The sequence below is a fragment of the Styela clava genome, chromosome 8 (genome assembly GCF_964204865.1).
Source record: "Styela clava chromosome 8, kaStyClav1.hap1.2, whole genome shotgun sequence".
NCBI classification, from domain to species: Eukaryota; Metazoa; Chordata; class Ascidiacea; order Stolidobranchia; family Styelidae; genus Styela; species Styela clava.
Window position 1 is genome coordinate 9,918,498 of NC_135257.1, and position 19,432 is coordinate 9,937,929.

Below are 19,432 nucleotides of genomic sequence, written 5' to 3' on the forward strand. Positions count from 1 at the left end.
AAGTCGTGAAAATTAATTTGGGAGAGAAGTATAACTCGCGGATGTCAGTAGCGTCAAAGTACAAAAACACGCTCGCATGTAGCGCCGATCAAATGCATTAAATGTGAAACTATTACTCGGAATTTAATGTAAACAAATTGATTTTTAATTGCCATTCAATGATTATTATTAACTTGCGCCGTAATTAGTTGTAGGCAAATATTTTTTTAATCGAAATATTCGAATATTTTCAACGAACACAACACTGAATAATGAGTATTGTCATTTCAAACAACCGTAATTGAAATGTCAGCCGCCGGAACGATCGCCGTGACAATTATTTTTTCGGAATTTACTTGAAGACTGAAAACTTCGTAACAATCCTGCGTTTTTTATGTTATAATTTTGTCATAGTCCAAGGCCGCAGTAAATATTTTTGTCACTGCAATCCTTTCGGCGGCTTGACATCCCAATCAATGCTGATAACCTATATTAAAGCACTTTTTATTCACTAGTAAATATAATTCTCATGCAACGGCGGATATCGTAGTTTGGTTTTTATTTTTTGGACAGATAATTGATTTCACATCGGCGACGATGTCAAAGACAACTATTAGGGAGTGCATTCCAAACACAAATTAATTTTATGCTGGTTTTTATCTTTTTTGTACGATTTGTATCACAGTTTGTAAATTAAGGTCCCAATTTTAAGCGAACAGTATTACTCACCCCGGAATGAGATATTTGACTTTTTTATGCTTTCAATTTTATATCGTGTCCGTGTTAATTTCGTATTAAATAATAACAATTAAAAACTCCGCAAATTAGTAATCAATTAAATATTCAGTGTTGAGTATTCACGTATTGAGTATTAACTCAGCGTTGGAATAAAACACTAATACTACCTACTTGCATAAATCGGCAATAATGGCATTTCTACGTGGCATTTCTAATATTTCTCCCAGTCCCAAATATCTCGTAAAATTTCCATGGAATACAATATTTAACAGTCGTACTTATCTGGTTCGACAATTCTAAATTTACAAAAAACGATATGGGCGCGCTTTATGCAAAATTAAATATATGATAGGCGCAAAAAGAAAACAAAAATTCTTACATTTATCGGTTCAACTTGTTAGCGATAGCCGTCGGTTAATTCTTACCTGTACCTGATTTGCTTTACAATGCGCTGTGATTTGTATAATAAAAGTGAATGAGTCGGGAAACCAGGGAAGGAAATACGCCTTACAGAATTGCAATCAATAATAGTTACAAATTCGTATATATCAGCGATAACCAAAAAAAAAATATGACAAATACGAAAAAAGTCTGTCGATGTTTATAGCGCTACGTTATAACGCATAGAATAACACGACCGATACCTCCTCCCCCGACCGATATCGGCAATAAAAGTCGATGGGACAAGTGGGGCACGCGGGACAAGTGGGGCCCGTTAAAAAGTGGGACACGTGGGTTAAGTGTGACATGTGGCACAAGGGGTACACGTGGTACAAGTGGGACGCGTGGTACAAGAGGTAAACGTGGTACAAGTGGTACACGTGTTACAAGTGGTACGTGGCACAAGGGGGACAAGTGGGACATGACATTTTTGAGACACCCCCCCCCCCCTTAAACTATTCTGCGCTGATGGACTTCAATACCACGCAAGAGTAGCTTATGTTGCTAAGCTAACGTACAATGCATTAGTTTGGTATTTTGAACTAATCAAATTTTTACTCTGGCTAAAATGCACATAAACTCATTAAGTTTCAAAATCTAAAGTCGACTGCATTAGTATAGACGTTGCAAATTGATATTACCCTTACCCCTTTGTCATGCATGAAACTTTTATATCACTGTTTTATGGATATTGTTCTTCAAATTTCACACATAAATGGGTACTCCTGGGGTATGCGCACCAAGATGTCGTATAACCTGAACCCTAATCTGGTACACAACCTGAGTTCAGGTTGTGCGCCATCTTGGGGCGCATACTTCAGGAGGTCCCATAAATGTTTTGTTTGAGAACGGCGATATCTCATCTTTTATTTCATACGATTTTTTGCGTAAAATTTTTCGGTAACATCGTCCTGCGTGTGCCAGAATCTTTTGGTGAGTTGAATTGATATCCGTACAGTTCTAACGAACTGATGGCATCATGCTGGTTGGGAAAATATCCACTAAGTTGGTTAAAGTACAACACGAATTTTGGAAAATGTTGAACAAGAGAATAGTAATTTTTAATATTGAACGTGATCAACTTTGGATGAGCAATACCATATATTTAGAAATGGGCAAGCCGGTCGTGTGTTATTATCGAAGATAAAAAATTGTGTTATTATCGGAAGATAAAAGTAAGTATAGGTTTATTCCGATTCCATAATCAGCATGAACTGACGATAAAATAATTGATAAAAACAAAATAAATGAAACTGCTCACAAATCAGGAGAGCAAACAAAACCCTAAGTAAGTTTTAAAAGTACAGATTTTAGATTAAAATGTCTTGTCAAACGTGGTACCTTTTCGCTCATCCAAAAGTATTGAATTAACTAAAACACGCACGCACACGTACATATGATGTGGCGGGACTACTCAATACGAGGTAATATTAGTTATTTGTACGGGTGAAGTACGGTATGCATTCCGTTGATTATTATCAGTTACCTCGTGATCCATGGAAAACATCAAATTTTCATCCTATAAATATTATGTATTATTAAAATTTAGTAAATGTGCACATGAAAGTAAATACTAGTCACCAAAATATTACCATGATAACGGACATAGACAGATAGATAATGAAATATAATCGGAAGTGGGTCAAGACTTCAAGATTGAACGCCCCCTAAGAAGAGCGCCTATTAGAACAAGACACAGGCAGCAAACAAATCAGACATAAATAAAACTGCAAATAAAATGATCAATAAGAATGACAATTTCATGAGCATATAAATAAAATAATACAATAAAGCTGACAAGGATGGTCATATATCTTCACTCTCAGGAAGGAAAAAACCTTCACAATCTGGTTTAAGAACTTAATGGGATATAGAATGATATTTTCATGAGATAGTCACAAAGTCCTCTAATCACTGTTTGCTACTCACTCATAATCTGGGGCAATACTATGTGGGGTTGGAATTATCACTTCCTCATTAGAGATTGCGGACAGCTTCTTAATACTAAATTGGCCCATCATCATCCGTTGTTTCAACTATGCTATAGGGAAAGTCACGTTTTGCTTTTTTGGAGCATTTCCATGAAACATAAATAATGAAAATTAAAATAAACAAGGCAAGAATACAGCAAACAGCAATAAGGACTATTTTATCACAACTAAATGGCTCTTGGTGCTTTCCACAAATTTTCCCATAATCATCGGGAATCAATTGTTTAGCTATGGTGACAAAATCATCAAATGGACAAGAAATATTACAATTAAAAAACTTTAGCGCCTTTGTGCCATTTCTTTTTTTATAATAGATTTCCACAAAATATTTATCAGAGTCTTTGTAAAGTTCAATCATGATACAACTGGCATATTCAGGCTGTATCCAATCATAGTTGCCCAGGGTAACAAGAAGTGCAGTTAAGGTTGTGTCATGAGCAGAGTAAGCAATGGTGGAATATTTTGAAATATTATTGATATGCTGTGTCATGTTCTGTATCATTTCCTTCAAAAGAACACCACCTTGCATTTGAGAAATAACACTTCTGTATTTATAGTCTACATCGCTAAACATGACGCCCATGTCTAAAGAATTCAGAAATTTGAGTTTTTGGAGATCCTCATTTTTCACCCAATGTGGAAGAGAAAAATTGTTCGACTTAAGGCAAAATAAATTATCTTCTACTTCCCATATGTTTGAGAAGTTATATCGATATGTACTGCCCGTATTTTTTTGAATATAGCCATAAAAGCTTGAGTAGTTCTTTTCATGTGCTATAAACCATGGTGAATTATGGATATCATGCATTACTTTCTCATATTTTGGACAACCTCTGATCGGATATCTCAAGAGATTATCACTTTCCAGCGGTACAACATGTATTGGGACAGGATACCACTCAGTATTGGACCCATTCCATAGCTCGTCACTTGTTACAGGTGGATACAGTCCAGCCATGTTACTTTGAGCACTCATAATTGTTCTGTCCTTGTCAGTACTTCTTACATAAATTTCTTGTGGCCTGTAGGCCTTGCTTAAAATTCCATCATATCGTGACCGAAGTAATTTCCCAAGTTCGTATTGTTGCTTTATTCCAATATTCGTTAACTCTCCTGGCCCATTTTTCCATATACTTCCATTATTGTACGGATCGTTGGGGTAAGACTTTATATAGGACCGATCACCGTGTCGCCACACAAGATTCACAAATACAAGTTCCTTAACACCTTTAACAGCATGCATCCAGATAATAATAAAAATAATAGTACTGCAGCAGCATATTTTGGACATCGTTTTCACCAGTGTAAATTAAATATTTTATAAGCTAAAAATATTTAAAGTTAATTATATCTGTATATTCAACCACAAGACCATTCAATTAAGGTCTGCAATATTTCCACAGTAATGTTTTCAATGTAATTTGCACAAAATAACAAAAGACGACTTTTGGGGTCTAGTATAGTTTAGTACCACAAGTACTTCCAGTGGGCGCAGGCGCAGCATAACGAATTTTGCATTTGGTATTCCTAATCCCCACCTGACTATGCCATCCAAAAATTACGTCACTACGACGTCACCATCACGTCATACAGTCATAGGGCTTGCCAAAGTCTAACTACGATCGCCCGAAATGGCATCTGCGCCGCCGATAACGAACTCGCTAACGCTGACGATCTCTCTCCTATTGTGATCATTGTGACAAGAAACGAGGAAAATAGCTGGTCTATTTCAGGTGATCGTATGCTCGTTTTGGACAACCATCCACATACTTTGGTGGGCCTTATTACGCCACTGTGACGTCGAAATGACGTAATTTTTCGGTGACGTAGTCAGGTGAAGGTTAGGATTGACATATGCAAAAATTGTTGAGCCAGGTCAAGTAGAAGTGCATGTGGTACTAAACAATACCAGACCCGACTTTTGTTGATATCAAGTACGTACATACTTGAGTTTTGGGGTCTGGTATAGTTTAGTACCACAGCACTTCTAGTTGGCCCGGCAACAATTTTTGCATATGTCATTCCTAAATCCCACCTGACTATGCCACCAAAAAATTACGTCACTACGATGCCACAGTGGCTTAATAAATACCTCCAAAGTGTACGGGCGGTCGTCTAAAACGCGCAGACGATAACCCGAAATCGGTATCTTCGGCGCAGATGCCATTTCGGACGATGGTAGCTGTACTTCGCAAGCTCTATGACAGGCCTGCCCAACCTTTTTCGTCTCGCGGGCCACTTTCAAGTGACGAAATTTGTTGCGAGCCGCAACTTTGTATTGTAGACAAATATCTTTGTCGTAGATCATTATGTACGTCTTCTAATAAGTTGCGTAGAATATAAAATAACAAAAAAATAAATAAAATTTTACGCCCTCTATTGGATTCTTGGGTATTTTTGATTTTTGGATGGGCGATTTCTCGAAAACATCCAATAAATACATCAGGACAATTTATATTACTCTGGACTAAGTTTATATAGCTAAGTATAGCAACAAAAACAAAAATAGGTTTTGATTACACCTACCAGTACAGAGCAACAGTGGCCTTTTAGGCCGCGAGCCGAGGCCATTTATCTTTCAGTTTCGTAGCGCACATAAGGTAACTACCTGAAAATGATTTTAAAATGTTCCTTAGAAATTTAGTAACAAATATTGCCTTGTTCCCACTTCCAAAAGTTGCACGTTTTACAGAAAAGACGCTTTTACTACAATAAATATGTGTTACCATCTGTCCTATTTTCTCTGCTTTTCCGGTATCATGGGCCAATGAACGCAGACTTCTGCATGACGTAACAAACAAATTAGTCAGCTGTAGGTGGATCCCCAGTGGTCGGATGAATATCAGATGTACTACTGCTCGCTTTTGCGTTGAGTAGCCTTTCCATAGTTTTTTTTTTCAGTTATTATTAGTTCAGTTATTCTAAGTAGGTTTTGAAAAGTATAAATAAGATATTAAACACTTGTATATCCTTACCATAAATACCAATTTTAGTTGAGCACTAGCTCATAAGACGTTGTTAAATAGGTACGGTGCGGTAACTCCAAGGAAGGCTAGACCTAGAATAATATGTCACAAACAACGATATTTTCTGGCTTGCATGAAATGTTTATGATTAATTTAATGACTCTTCTTGACTATTCAGCAGACTTATACTACTATATAGGCCACAGCATATTTGGAAATAGAAATTAATGGCTGTTTCTGTAATGCACGGTTGTGTGAAAGAGAAGAAAATAATCAATTTTACTAATGTCGGTTGGTCTAAATCTAAATTCATAGAGTCGACAAGAACCTGGGAAGCAATGATAAGTTATGCCGGAGTGGAAAGAAAGTAGCATTGGAAACGATTGAGAGGTGAGAAATCAAGTTGTAGACAGACAGTTGATGTTTTAAAATATAGTCTATAGTCAGGGCCGGATTTACCAATAGACCAGGCAGGCTGAAGCCTAGGGCCTCAACGTCAAGGGGCCTCGAAGTTCGGTTTCGAAATTTGTAATTCTTTTAGAAAACTTGACAAGTTTAAACCCTACCTATAGTACAGTAGTATATATATATCAAGCTTTTCAGAGTAGAAAATTCTATGCGACTGGTTTCAACCACGTTGTAAACAGCCATTATTACGTCGTTTGCATCATAATAAAGGCAATTATTATGCACATTCTGCTGGAACTTCTATCTATGTTGAAGTACCGTAGTCTACTCTGCAAAAATCAGTATCGGTAGTTGATATGTTGCTGATTATTAATTATTATTAATTATTTCATAATTTTTCGAACCTTAAATTTATTATGAGTGAAAGATTTGAAAGTGCAGCTAGCAAGCGCAAGAGAAAGAAATTAGAAATTAAAAGCAAAACTGCCTTGAGTAAATTTTTATTCTTTAAATTAAAAATTTGCACTCATGAATGGGGAGAATGAAAGGACGAAAAGTTTAATGCACTAATATTTTTAACATTAAGCAATGACATGTGATGTTGTTCAGAGAGAAATTCTGAGCTCGAAAATATGAAGGGGCCTCGCAAATAGAATAGCCTAGGGCCTCTCATGATCTAAATCCGGCCCTGTCTATAGTCCATACTCATACTGTCATAGGGCATTTCAGACTGTGATATATCAAAATTTAGTGTAGATATAGTCTAGTAATGATATGCAAACAGTGCTGGACTGTAGTACATGCAATGAGCATATATACGCTCATTGAGTACATCAGATAAAATGCATTATGTATTCAAGGTATTAGTTAGTATTTAGTGGTATTTTTACACTCATGCTGTTCCAAATATGATTTTCTTCCTCATTTTAGATACTGTACTACAGAAGAAAACGGCAATGTTCCACCAATCCGACCTAACGCAGGCTATGATCCCTGCTGCTATCAGAAAGAAAGATTAGATTGACAACAATGAACCAGCACTTAAGGAATATGTGACAAAGAGTATGATATACTGCTATTTCTAGAAATTCCGCTTGAATACTGAGTATTCAACTATATGTGTAAATAGTTTGCAGTGTAACTTACAGTGTATCATTTTTAAACATTCATTTAGTGGCATATTTTTGATTTGTTCTCTCTGTGTGTATACCGGTACTGTTTTAACAATGTTAGCCACGTCAATGTATCAATTAGGCTACAGACCTGCTCACGTGTGATTAGTGTTTTTCCTAATAATTGCTTTTATGAGTGTCCGCACACCGAATTTGCCGCCATGGTTTTGCGTTTGTTCGTATATTAAACCACTTATCACCTTTTCCGCAATGCCCAATCTAGCAATCAGTGTAGTTTTTCATGGCTTGGTTTTTCTTAAAGCTTTCATGGCTTCATGAGTATGACTATCGTCGCAAATTTATTACATTCCACTCCCCACATTATCTTTGCATGAGGTTGTAGGTATTGGTCATTATCAACGTAATTGTTGAAAGAGAGTACAACAGCCCGAAAGTTTATTACTATCGTGTATTTTGTTTTTGAAGTTTGGCCCAAGCCTCATTTAATTGGGCTTGTGTTTTTGTGTGCGTGCTGGTGGGCAGGCACATGAGATACTTCATGTTTTAAACTTTTTTGTAGGTTTTGCTTGCCCTCCAGATTTCTCCATTTTAAATTTAGGTTTGTTATGGAGTTTTCGAAATAAACTATCTATCTATCTATCAGTGCTATAAAATGGATTAAACAAGAAGTCTTGAAGCGTAAAGGTATATGAGAATTATAATAGTTGCAAACAGCTTAGATGGGCTATTCATATTGAAATACTTTAGCACTTTTCTGCAATTGGAACTGCCCATCAAACTCATGTTGGAGACTTCATTGAGGTTTTCAATTCATTTTTTTCCCAACTATGAAGATCTTTTGAGGTTATCGAGGCATTAATAAATAAAGTTGGGGAATTTGTTTGTTCACTGTATGAAGAGGATATGAAGAATGTAAATGATACCAGGGCACGTCTATTTAACACTGGCAAACATAAGGATTATACTAAGGATTCCACCCAACAATGATTCACTGAAGAAGCATGGCAAACTGCAGGTGTAAGAAAAATAGTCAAAATAATTTATGCAAGTGTGTCAAAATCAACTTAAATTGCACAGATTTTTGTTTTTGTATTGACTGCAAAAATCACAGTACACTTATAGAGGAAAAGTCGATTTTCGAGTGGATTTCGAAAACAATTCAGAAGAAAGTGAATTAGATATTGCAGTTGATTAAATAAGTAGGCCTATCATTTATTTTTTGTTTTTTTCGGACATTTGTTAGTGTCGTAGTCCTGCTTCTAGAAATAATATTGCCTTTGTTCAAATACATAACCACATAAACTAAAAAAAGACTAATTATAATATTTCTGTTCACTATGTTATGTACATATTGTACATTCATTTAATTTTCTTGACTTTTCCGGTAAATTTCTAAGTGAGAAATAACTGATTTATTTGTGTTTTCGTGCTCACGATGTTAATTTGTGACTTCATTGCTTAAAAATAAATACGTTTGATAGCTTCTATAAAATGTATGTAGCTTTTTATGCTGTTCTTGTTGTAAACTGCTTGTGGTTCTTACATAAAATTTATTTGCTAATGTGAATCAGCGTTGTTGGTGTCGCTGTTTTTTATTTTGGTGTCGCTGCTTTCGAGGTCACTCGCGACTCCTGTCACACAATTAAAGTATTTTTTGTTGTTGGTTACATGTATGCCATATTCGTAATCTACCTAATAAATTATGATTGACTGAGAAAGTGCGATTTTGGTCAGGCAAAACATTACAGGACTACATTTGTGTTAGTTTGCTGTAGGGCTCTCGAATTGCATAGTTCTTATGTATGTGTTGTAAACTTATGGTTATTGAATTTCCTGGAACCTCTTATGTTCAATTTCGCATCAGGATTGTGGAACAAGCTGTAATGCGTTCAGTATGTTCATTTTCACACAAAACTGAAGAATTTATTTAGTTACCAGATGTGCGCTACGAAACTCATTTTCTGGGCGTTTTCAAGACTTCGTCTCATGGCCCATATCCGTGGTAAGGATCTACAAGTGTTTAATAACTTACTTATACATTTTTCAACAACGTCTTAGCATAACTTAACTAATAATAACTAAATAGGGCTATGGAAAGGCTGCCCAACTCAACGCAAGGTCGAGCAGTAATAACTAATATTCATCCGCTCGCTAACAGCTGATTCGATTCAATTGTTACGTCGTGCAGAAGTCATTGTTCATTGCCGAAAATGTAGAGAATATAGGACAGATCGTAGCACATATTTCTTGAAGTAAAAGCGTCTTTTCCGTAAAACGTGCAACTTTTGGAAGTGGGAACAAGGCAATATTTGTTACTAAATTTTTAAGGAACATTTTAAAATCATTTTCAGGTAGTTACCTGATGTGCGCTACGAAACTCACTTTCTAGGCGTTTTTCAGGGCCTCGGCTCGCGGCCTATTTTATTTCGCGAGGAAAATACGTTCGTTATTTTTTTACCTGCGCGAATTGAAATATGGGTCGCGTGGTGGTTCTCAAGCGCGAAGAAAGGCTTTAATATTTAACTCTGAATGCTTAATTGCAGAAAATATATTATGTTGGGTATTATGTATGGCCTTGTCAAAACCTGCTGCTACTCTGCTGTAATATTATAATCAAATCTATAGTTGTTTATCTTCTCCTCTAATGTGTTATATGTAGTGCTGCCTTTATTTTCGAGTTTTCGAGAAATCACCCCCTCAAAAAAACATTGATTTTTTCAATATTTAGTAATTCTGGGATATATGTAATATTTTTCACAACTCATGACGGAATGTGATAAATGCGCAATTACAGGTATTTCAAAGTAAATACTTGAACGACGGGTGAATTCATTGAAATTACATCATCTCTAATAAGTAAATGATGAGTAAAAAAATAATTGTTAGGTAAATTTAGTAGAAATAAAAGCCCCTTTAAAAATATGTTACATTTATATTTCTCAAAATTAAAAAAATATACTCTTTGTTTGGTATTATATATGGCAGAGTCAAAGCGTGCTGCTAGTCTTCTGCTAAAACGAAATCAAATCTATAAGGTATCTGCTTCTCTTCGAAAGTGTCGTAGTGCTGCCTTTATTGGAGGTTTTTGAGAAATCTTTGCTCCAGAAACAATAATTTTCAAAATTTTTGAAATAAACTCACTATGGAGCGTAAAGTTTTTTTTGTAATTTTATACTTTCTGCAACTTATCCAAGTTCATCGATGTATGAAACCCCTTTAAAATATGTAACATCCACATTGTTTATAAAATTGAGAATACACGCTATGTTCGGTATTATATATGGCCATGTCGAAACGTTTTTTGAGAGGTTTTCGGGAAATAACGTCTTAAATGACGGAAATTTAGTCATTTTTAAACAACTCCTAAAAAGCCTGTAATTCTGTGATGAATTGTTATAGTCGTTTTAGCTTGTGTATTAACAAGATGAGTAATGTAGGTAACGATTGTTTCACTCCATTTGCTATTGTATAACTAATCAAAATATACACTTTCTTCCTAAAATAATTTGGAACATTTATTTTTACGCGTGGGTATTTTTTGCGATTCTGTCAGAGCCATTTTCTTGTTGCTACCATCCAGTATGGTTAAGATAGTTATGCGAGGTGTTACACCACTGTGAAGCTAGCAGCACTTTCAGCCAGAATACTTTAACACATTGAATATAGGTTCCACGCGCATATAGTGTTCACTTATAGTTACATATGAAAATTGAAAATGCTGATCAAAATATAATATTGGCACGAAAATACATGAAAAATCTTTAAACTGAATGAATACATTGAATTTAACAAGAAAATAGTGTTTAAAAAAAGACTAACTAAGCGAAAAATGAATTTTTAGGTATTCGCAAATACGAAGTTTCGAAAAATTATCCTTTTCGGAACCTCGATTCCTCGAAAACCGCCAATAAAGGCAGCACCACGACACATTTGAAGAAAAGCAGATACCCTATAAATTCGATTTTTCTATAACAGAACAGTAGCAGCATGTTTTGGCTTGACCATATATATTACCAAACATATCGTGTAATCTAAATTTTACAAACGGCATGGACGTAACAAATTTAAAATTGATTTTGTATTTCAATTAAATTTGCTAGATAATTGATCAGATATCATTTCCTCTTTGTCACACATTAATACTGTACATCTATTAAACTTGGAATACGTTGCGGGAAGTACAAAACAGCAAAAAAACATTTGCGACTTCTAGTGGACTCTGTCCTGGATTACAAAAAATTATCGTTTTTAGAATGGCGATTTTTCGAAAACCGCCAATAAAGGCAACACTACGAAATATTCGGATAAAAGCACATACATTATAGATTCGATTTTATTATGCCACAACAGTAGCAGCACGTTTTGACTTGGCCATATATAATACCAAACATAGCGTATATTCCTCGATTTTTAAAACAACCGTACGTAACATATTAAAAAGGGTTTGTATTTCAACTAAAGTTGCAGGATAATTGATCAAATATCTTTTTCTCTTTGTCGCACATCAATTCTGTACGTCTATTAAACTTAGAATAAGTTTCAGAAAGTATAAAGTAATAATAAAAAAAAATTTTGCGCACCCTCGTGAATTAGTTTGAGAATTTCGAAAATTATCGTTTTTGGAGTGTTGATTTCTCAAAATCCGCCAATAAAGGCAGCATCACGACACATTCAGGGAAAAGCACATGCCTTATAGATTCAATTTATTATGTCAAAACGGTAGCAGCACGTTTTGACTTTGCCATATATAATACCAAACATAGCGTATATTCTTCAATTTTATGAACAAGGTGGACGAAACAAATTTAAAAGGGAATTTTATATCAACTAAATTTGCTGAACAATTGATAAAATATATATATTTTCCATTTGTCACACATCAATACTGTACGTCTATTAAACTTAGAATGAGTTGCGGAAGGAAAGTATAAAATACCAAAAAACATTTTACGCCCTCTCGTGGATTCTTTTCAAAATTTCGAAAAATTATCGATTTTGGAAGGGCAATTTCTCGGAAACCGCCAATAAAGGCAGCACTACGACATATTCGGAGAAAAGTAGATACCCTATAGATTTGATTTCACTATACCAAAACAGTAGCAGCATGTTTTGACTTGGCCATATATAATACCAAACATAGCGTGTATTCTCAGTTTTATAAACAATGTCGACGTAACAAATTTAAGATGGATTTGTATTTCAACTAAAGCTGCTAGATAACTGATCAAATATATTTTTCTCTCACAAATGAATACTCTACGTCTATTAAACTAAGAATTAATTGGGAAAGTTTAAAACATTAAAAAAAAAAATTTTACGCTTTCTAGTGGGTTCTTTTCTGAATTTCGAAAAATATTCGTTTTTGAAAGGGCGATTTCTCGAAAACCGCCAATAAAGGCAGCACTACGACACACTTTGGCCATTTATAATACCAAACATAGCGTATATCTTAATTATTTGTAGGCGTAGATGTTCACATATTTTAAAAAGATTTGGTATTTCAAATAAATTCACCTAATAACGTAATATTTCGTTTTATTACTTTTTCAAACACACACAAACTTGGAATAAGTTGCAAATTGTATAAAACAATGAAAAAATGTATTACGCCCTATATAATATTATTTTAATTTCCCAAACATGCCGTTTTTGGAGTGACGATTTCTTGAAACCCGCCGATAAAGGCAGCATTACGACACTTCAGGCGAATAGCAGATACATTGAAGATTCGATTTGACGGAACCAGAACAGTAGCAGCTCGTTTTGTTTTGACCATATAATAATATAATATAATACCAAACATAGCGTGTATTCAAAATTTCAAAAATCAATGCAGACATAACATATTTAAAAAGAGTTTTATATTTAAACTAAATTTACTAGATAATTTATCAAACTTCCTTTGTCTTACTAACACATCAATACTGTACGTTCATTAAAGTTGGAATAAGTTGCGAAAAGTATAAAATATCGAAATATCATTTTACCTCCTCTTGTGGATTATTTTTAAAATTCTGAAAATTATCGTTTTTGAAGTGGCGATTTCTCGAAAACTGCCATTAAAGGCAGAACCACGACACATTTGGAGAAAATCATATATCTTACATATTCGACTTTACTATACCAGAACAGTAACAGCACGTTTTGACTTGGTCATATATATTACCAAACATATCGTGTTTTTAAAATTTTACATCAAAATGGACGTAACGAATTTAAAAAGTTTGTTTTTCAACTTAATTTGCTGGATAATTGATCAAATATATTTTTTACCTTGTCCAGTATTGATGTGTGACTGAGAAAAAATTATATTTGAACAAGTATTCAGTAAATTCGTTTAAAATACGACAGCTTTATGAATTTTTAACGTTGGCATTATTCAAAACTTGAAGAATATACTCTATGTTTGATGTTATATAGGACCAAATCAAATCGTGCTGCTACTGTTCTGGTTTAGTGGAATCGAATCTTTAATGTATCTTCGATTATCCGAAAGTGTCGTAATGCTGCCTTTATTGGCGGTTTTCAAGAAATCGTCACTCTAAAAGCGTATGTTTGGGAAATTAAAAAAAAAGTATAGTGCGTAAGACATTTTTTTATTGTTTTTTACAATTTGCAACTTATTCTAATTATAATTAACACACAGTATCGGTGTTTGAAAAAGTAAGAAAATGGAATAGGTGAATTTATTTGAAATACCGAACCTTTTTAGAATATTTGAACATCTACGCTATTTAAATAATCGGGAATATACGCTATGTTTGGCATTATAAATGGCCAACTCAAAACGTGCTGCTACTGTTCTGGTATAGTGAAATCGAATCTACAAGGCATCTGCTTTTCTCCGAATGTGTCGTAGTGCTGCCTTTATTGGCGGTTTTCGAGAAATCGCTATTTCAAACACGATTGATTTTTTAAAAGTAAAAAAAATCCACCAGAGGGCTTAAATGAGTTTTGGTATTTTATTCTTTCCGCCACCCATTCCAAGTTTAGACGTACAGTAATAATGCGCGACAAAAAAAATATATATTTAAATAATTATCCAGCAAATTTGGTTGAAACTCAAACCCTTTTCAAATTGTTACTTTTACGTTGTTTATAAAATTGAAGAATATAAGTTATGTTTGGTGTTATATTTGGCCAAGTCAAAACGTGCTGCTACTGTTCTGACATAATGAAATCAAATCTATAAGGTATCTGCTTTTCTCCAAATGTGTCGTAGTGCTGCCTTTATTGGCGGTTTTTGAGAAATCGCCCTTTCAAAAACGATAATTTTGTGAAATTTATTAAAGAATCCACAAGAGGGTGTAATTTTTTTTTTGGTATTTTAGACTTTCCTCAACTTATTCTAAGTTTAATGAAGTACATTATTGTTGTGTGACAAAGAGAAAAATATCTTCTTTGATGAACTATCCAGTAAATTTAGTTGAAATACAAAATCAGTTTTAAATTTGTTGTATATATATTGTGCATAAAATTGAAAATTATACGCTATGTTTGGAATCATGTATGGCCAAGTTAAAACGTGCTGCTACTGTTCCGACATATTAAAATCGAATCTATAGGGTATCTGCTTTTCTCCGAATGTGTCGTAGTGCTGCCTTTATTGGCGGTTTTTGAGAAATCGCTATTTCGAAAACAATAATTTTTTGAAAATTTGAAAATAAACAACAAGAGGGCGTAAAATGATTTTTTGTTGTTTCTTACTTTCCGCAACTCATTCCAAGTTTGATGGACGTACAGTATATATGTATGTCCAAGAGAAAAAGATGTTTGATAAATTATCTAGTAAATTTAGTTGAAATACCAAACCGTTTTTAAATATGTTAAGTCTGCATTGTTTATAAAATTTTCAATACACGCTATGTTTGGTATTATATATGGCCAAGTCAAAACGTGCTGCTACTGTTCTGACATAATGAAATCAAATCTATAAGGTATCTGCTTTACTCCGAATGTGTCGTAGTGCTGCCTTTATTGGCGGTTTTTGAGAAATCGCCCTTTCAAAAACGATAACTTTGTGAAATATATTAAAGAATCGACAAGAGAGCGTAATTTTTTTTTGGTATTTTAGACTTTCCTCAACTTATTCTAAGTTTAATGAAGTGCATTCTTGTTGTGTGACAAAGAGAAAAGAACTATCCAGTGAATTTAGTTGAAATACAAAATCAGTTTTATATTTGTTGTATATACATTGTTTTAAAAATTGAAGAATATACGCTATGTTTAGTATTATATATGGCCAAGTCAAAACGTGCTGAGACTGTTCTGACATATTGAAATCGAATCTTTGAGGTTTCTACTTTTCACCAATGGTGTTGCAATGCTGCCTTTATTCAATGACATTAAACAACATGATAGGCAACTCTGACGTCACTCCATAAGACTACATGCGAAAGATTGTATTTCATGATACGCTCCAATGGACATATTTCTCGTCGCCTTTCGCGACCGTTTTCCGCTTGCTTTTGCTAATCGGCGTCCTCTTTACGTTTAGTACCTGCCTTTTTGCGCCTGTAACGAAAGAAAATAATCTCTATATCTAAGAAGTTTTGCTCACTTGGGAAGCTGGAATGACATACAAGCTGTAAAGAGTAATTCTGGACATCATAGACTTTTTTTATCAGAGAAGATTACAAACGCGATAGAGTAAAGATTTGTGTGGGACATTTTGCAGATAATGACAAAGTTCAAAGTTAGTAATTTTAATGTTTGCGCTTAAACATTGAGATTTCATTTAAAGAGGGTGTCATACAAAACAGCAAAACTGTTTTTACTTCTCTTAACGGTGCTGTGATACAATTCCATAACACAAAGTTTGCACCTATCGAACTTGCTTTAGTAGGTGAATTTATTAGACATTTTTAGACAAATTTATTGTGAGGAATTTCGCATGTAATTCTCATTGATTGGTGGCTGTTTATAATTCCTATTAATTGTGAATTCTGATTATACAAAGAATTTACTGGCACCTTTTTCTTGTCAATACTCCAAGCTGAGGTAATAAACAAGACAATACATTTATGTCATCTGGAAGCAAAATATGCACACTAATATAAAGTTTGACACATTGAGATAATACATCATTACAGAAAATACAAGTTAAAGATATGTATGACCATATATAAAAAAAAATTAATAGGGGCTGTGGAGTATGAAATATTCAAGACAAAGAAAAGAACAAAACTTCATAGCCCATGAACTCTCAATTTTGCCTCCATTGCTTTGTGAAGGCCAATATATTCCCAGTGGATGAATTGGTTTACCTTTATGATAGCAACGATTTCGTATTTGATACGGCAAATTTTTTTTCAATTTAATTGAAGTGATATTATTTCCCAAAGCAATGCTTGAATTGTCTAGAATAGATCAGTGGTGTCAAACTCATGGGTTTTCGAGAGCCGCATTACATGTTGGAAATTGTAAAAAGTGCCGCAAACAGTTTTTGATAATGTATACTTGAAAGATATTTTCAAGATAGTTTTAGTTTGTGACATATATTAGGATGCAACTAAACAGTTGGATTAAGTTTTATTATTTTCTTTAATTTCAAATGCAATTTCATGTTAATATTTGCATTCCACTATTATTGCAAGTTACTGTATTTATTACAAAAAATCATAAAATTTTATGTACAACCATCAAAATCATTTTTGAACAAGCTTTGGTTAAGGAAAGAATAATACATACACTAAACAAATGACTTAATCTAAATATATGGACCTAAAATTAACAAAAATACTACAATATAAACTCAATGTTTTTTAATTACATTTGTCCTGACGTTTGGCATCTTTTTTGTGTCACCAGCATACTAGAGCCAGGATGAAATAATTTTATAGTAACAACTCTAACTAACGAGGTCACATGATCATGGGTTAATCTGGATCTTTGCGAATGTTTAATTAATTCCAGTAATGCAAAAAAGTTACTTTTATCATTTTAAGTATAGATCAGTAAAAAAACAAATGACAGATTTTTTCGACAAGACATTTCGCGCCACATTGCATGGCATAGGATTGCTTGAATTATTATTGATATTTAGTAACAAAAAGTTGTATAATTATATTAATATACAAACACATGGAAATTTTCTGTTCGAAGTTGGTCTTCGAATTTGTCATATTGACTGCTGAGCTTATTGTGTTTTTCATTGTACTGTTGGAAATATGACAAATTAAACAATGTGCTTCAGAGAATTTTGTGAAATGCAGAAATATTGCAACTCCCATTTTCTTCGAAAATGCCACCTTCTTCATGTACTTTGCTTTTAATTTAATAACTCAAGTGTTTTATTCAAGTATTCTTTTGCTAGCTTGATGTGTATTCTTAAATGAGTTAAAATGTGAACAAAAAAAATTAATTTTTCAAAACTACTCTTAGTAAATTGTTTTCTGTGTGAATATTCAATTTCACTTCAAAAAGTTTGAAAAATCTGTTACATTTAGATAAAAAAAACTTCCAAAATACTTTTACAATTATTGTTAAGCTTTCGAGGCCGCACTGGAAGTTCTCTGGGGCCGCGAGTTTGGTCTAGATTGAAGTTGTCCAAAATATATACCAGTATTTTATCATGAATCATGATTATATCCTTTCCTGAATTTTTTCTATAGTACTACCAAAAGTTGATGAACCAAATATAACATAGGTGTAGTGACCCGTAATCCTCATTTTTCAAAGCTGTTTTAAGTATGCCTGGCATGTTTTGTGCTTTTTCACAAAGAAGACCGCTTATGCAATCTTACGCATTGGAATTTTTAGTTATTTTCTTCAAGCCTTGCAGGATGTAGGGGCCATACACATCTCTACCGGAGGGTCAAATGCTTTTGCATGCCTTCATAGGTTGTTCTTCTATTGCAAACATTTATGGAGTATCCTAATTATATTTCTTGGAATCACACTGTCACTGATATGTCGCCAGACTTCTTCTGATATCTCCCCTTCTGCTACAGTTGTCCTGTGAATAAATAATAGGAAATTGAGATTAGACGAATAGTTGAAAGTTTTGCTTTATGTCGGCTTAATTTTTTGATTAATATACTTACTATTTTTGCTATTGCCTCTTGTGCTGCAGGAGTCTCACAATGCTTAGACAGGTTTGTCCACAACTTTCACATCTGAAGAAAGAGAGGAGATTTATTAATTTTCGTTAAGAATAAATAAAGCAGTCTATATGACTTAGAATGGAAAAGCTAATAAATCCAATATCTCATGTTTAATGTAAAAAATGTTTTACTGAATTTGGTATATAAATCAACTAATAAAAGGGTTTAGTCAGAAAATTACAAGCATTCGTGGCTCTAAATACTTGAGAGATCATACTATACAATATAGACCGGTATGAGTGAAATGTTAGGTGAACTTGTTAACCCTTTGATTCAATACGCAAATAAAAGTGAATGAGCAATAGTATGCTACAGCAATGAGTATATATTTCTACACTGATAAGAAAAATCTAAATGGAGGTGCATGAACTATTTGAAACCATAAAGGGTAAGTAAATATGCAATTTCGGCAAATGGGCAACTACGTACCGTATTGATTTGATAACTTCGTCGTATTTGACAAAAGCTGGCTTTCCCACATGTACTTAACAGTGCTATGTCTGGGTGTGATATACAACAATAAAATTTACCTTACCTTTTTCCGATTTCTTTTTACCTTCAATTTTTCAAAATATTATTAAAATTGACAACAACTGTCAAAGCAGGCACGAACACCATTTGTGCTACGCCTTGAAAGCAGCACACATCCGCTCGTTTTCGTCTCGTCAAGT

At 33.9% G+C, this 19,432-nt stretch overlaps 1 protein-coding gene across 1 annotated transcript; it reads right to left on the reverse strand.

Moving 5' to 3' along the window:
• Positions 1-2,669: 2,669 nt before the first annotated feature.
• On the reverse strand, positions 2,670-4,498 carry LOC120346030 (prostatic acid phosphatase-like). The gene has a single exon (XM_039415663.2). The coding sequence runs from the start codon at positions 4,438-4,440 to the stop codon at positions 3,163-3,165; it is 1,278 nt and encodes a 425-aa protein (XP_039271597.2). The 5' UTR covers positions 4,441-4,498; the 3' UTR covers positions 2,670-3,162.
• Positions 4,499-19,432: the final 14,934 nt, after the last annotated feature.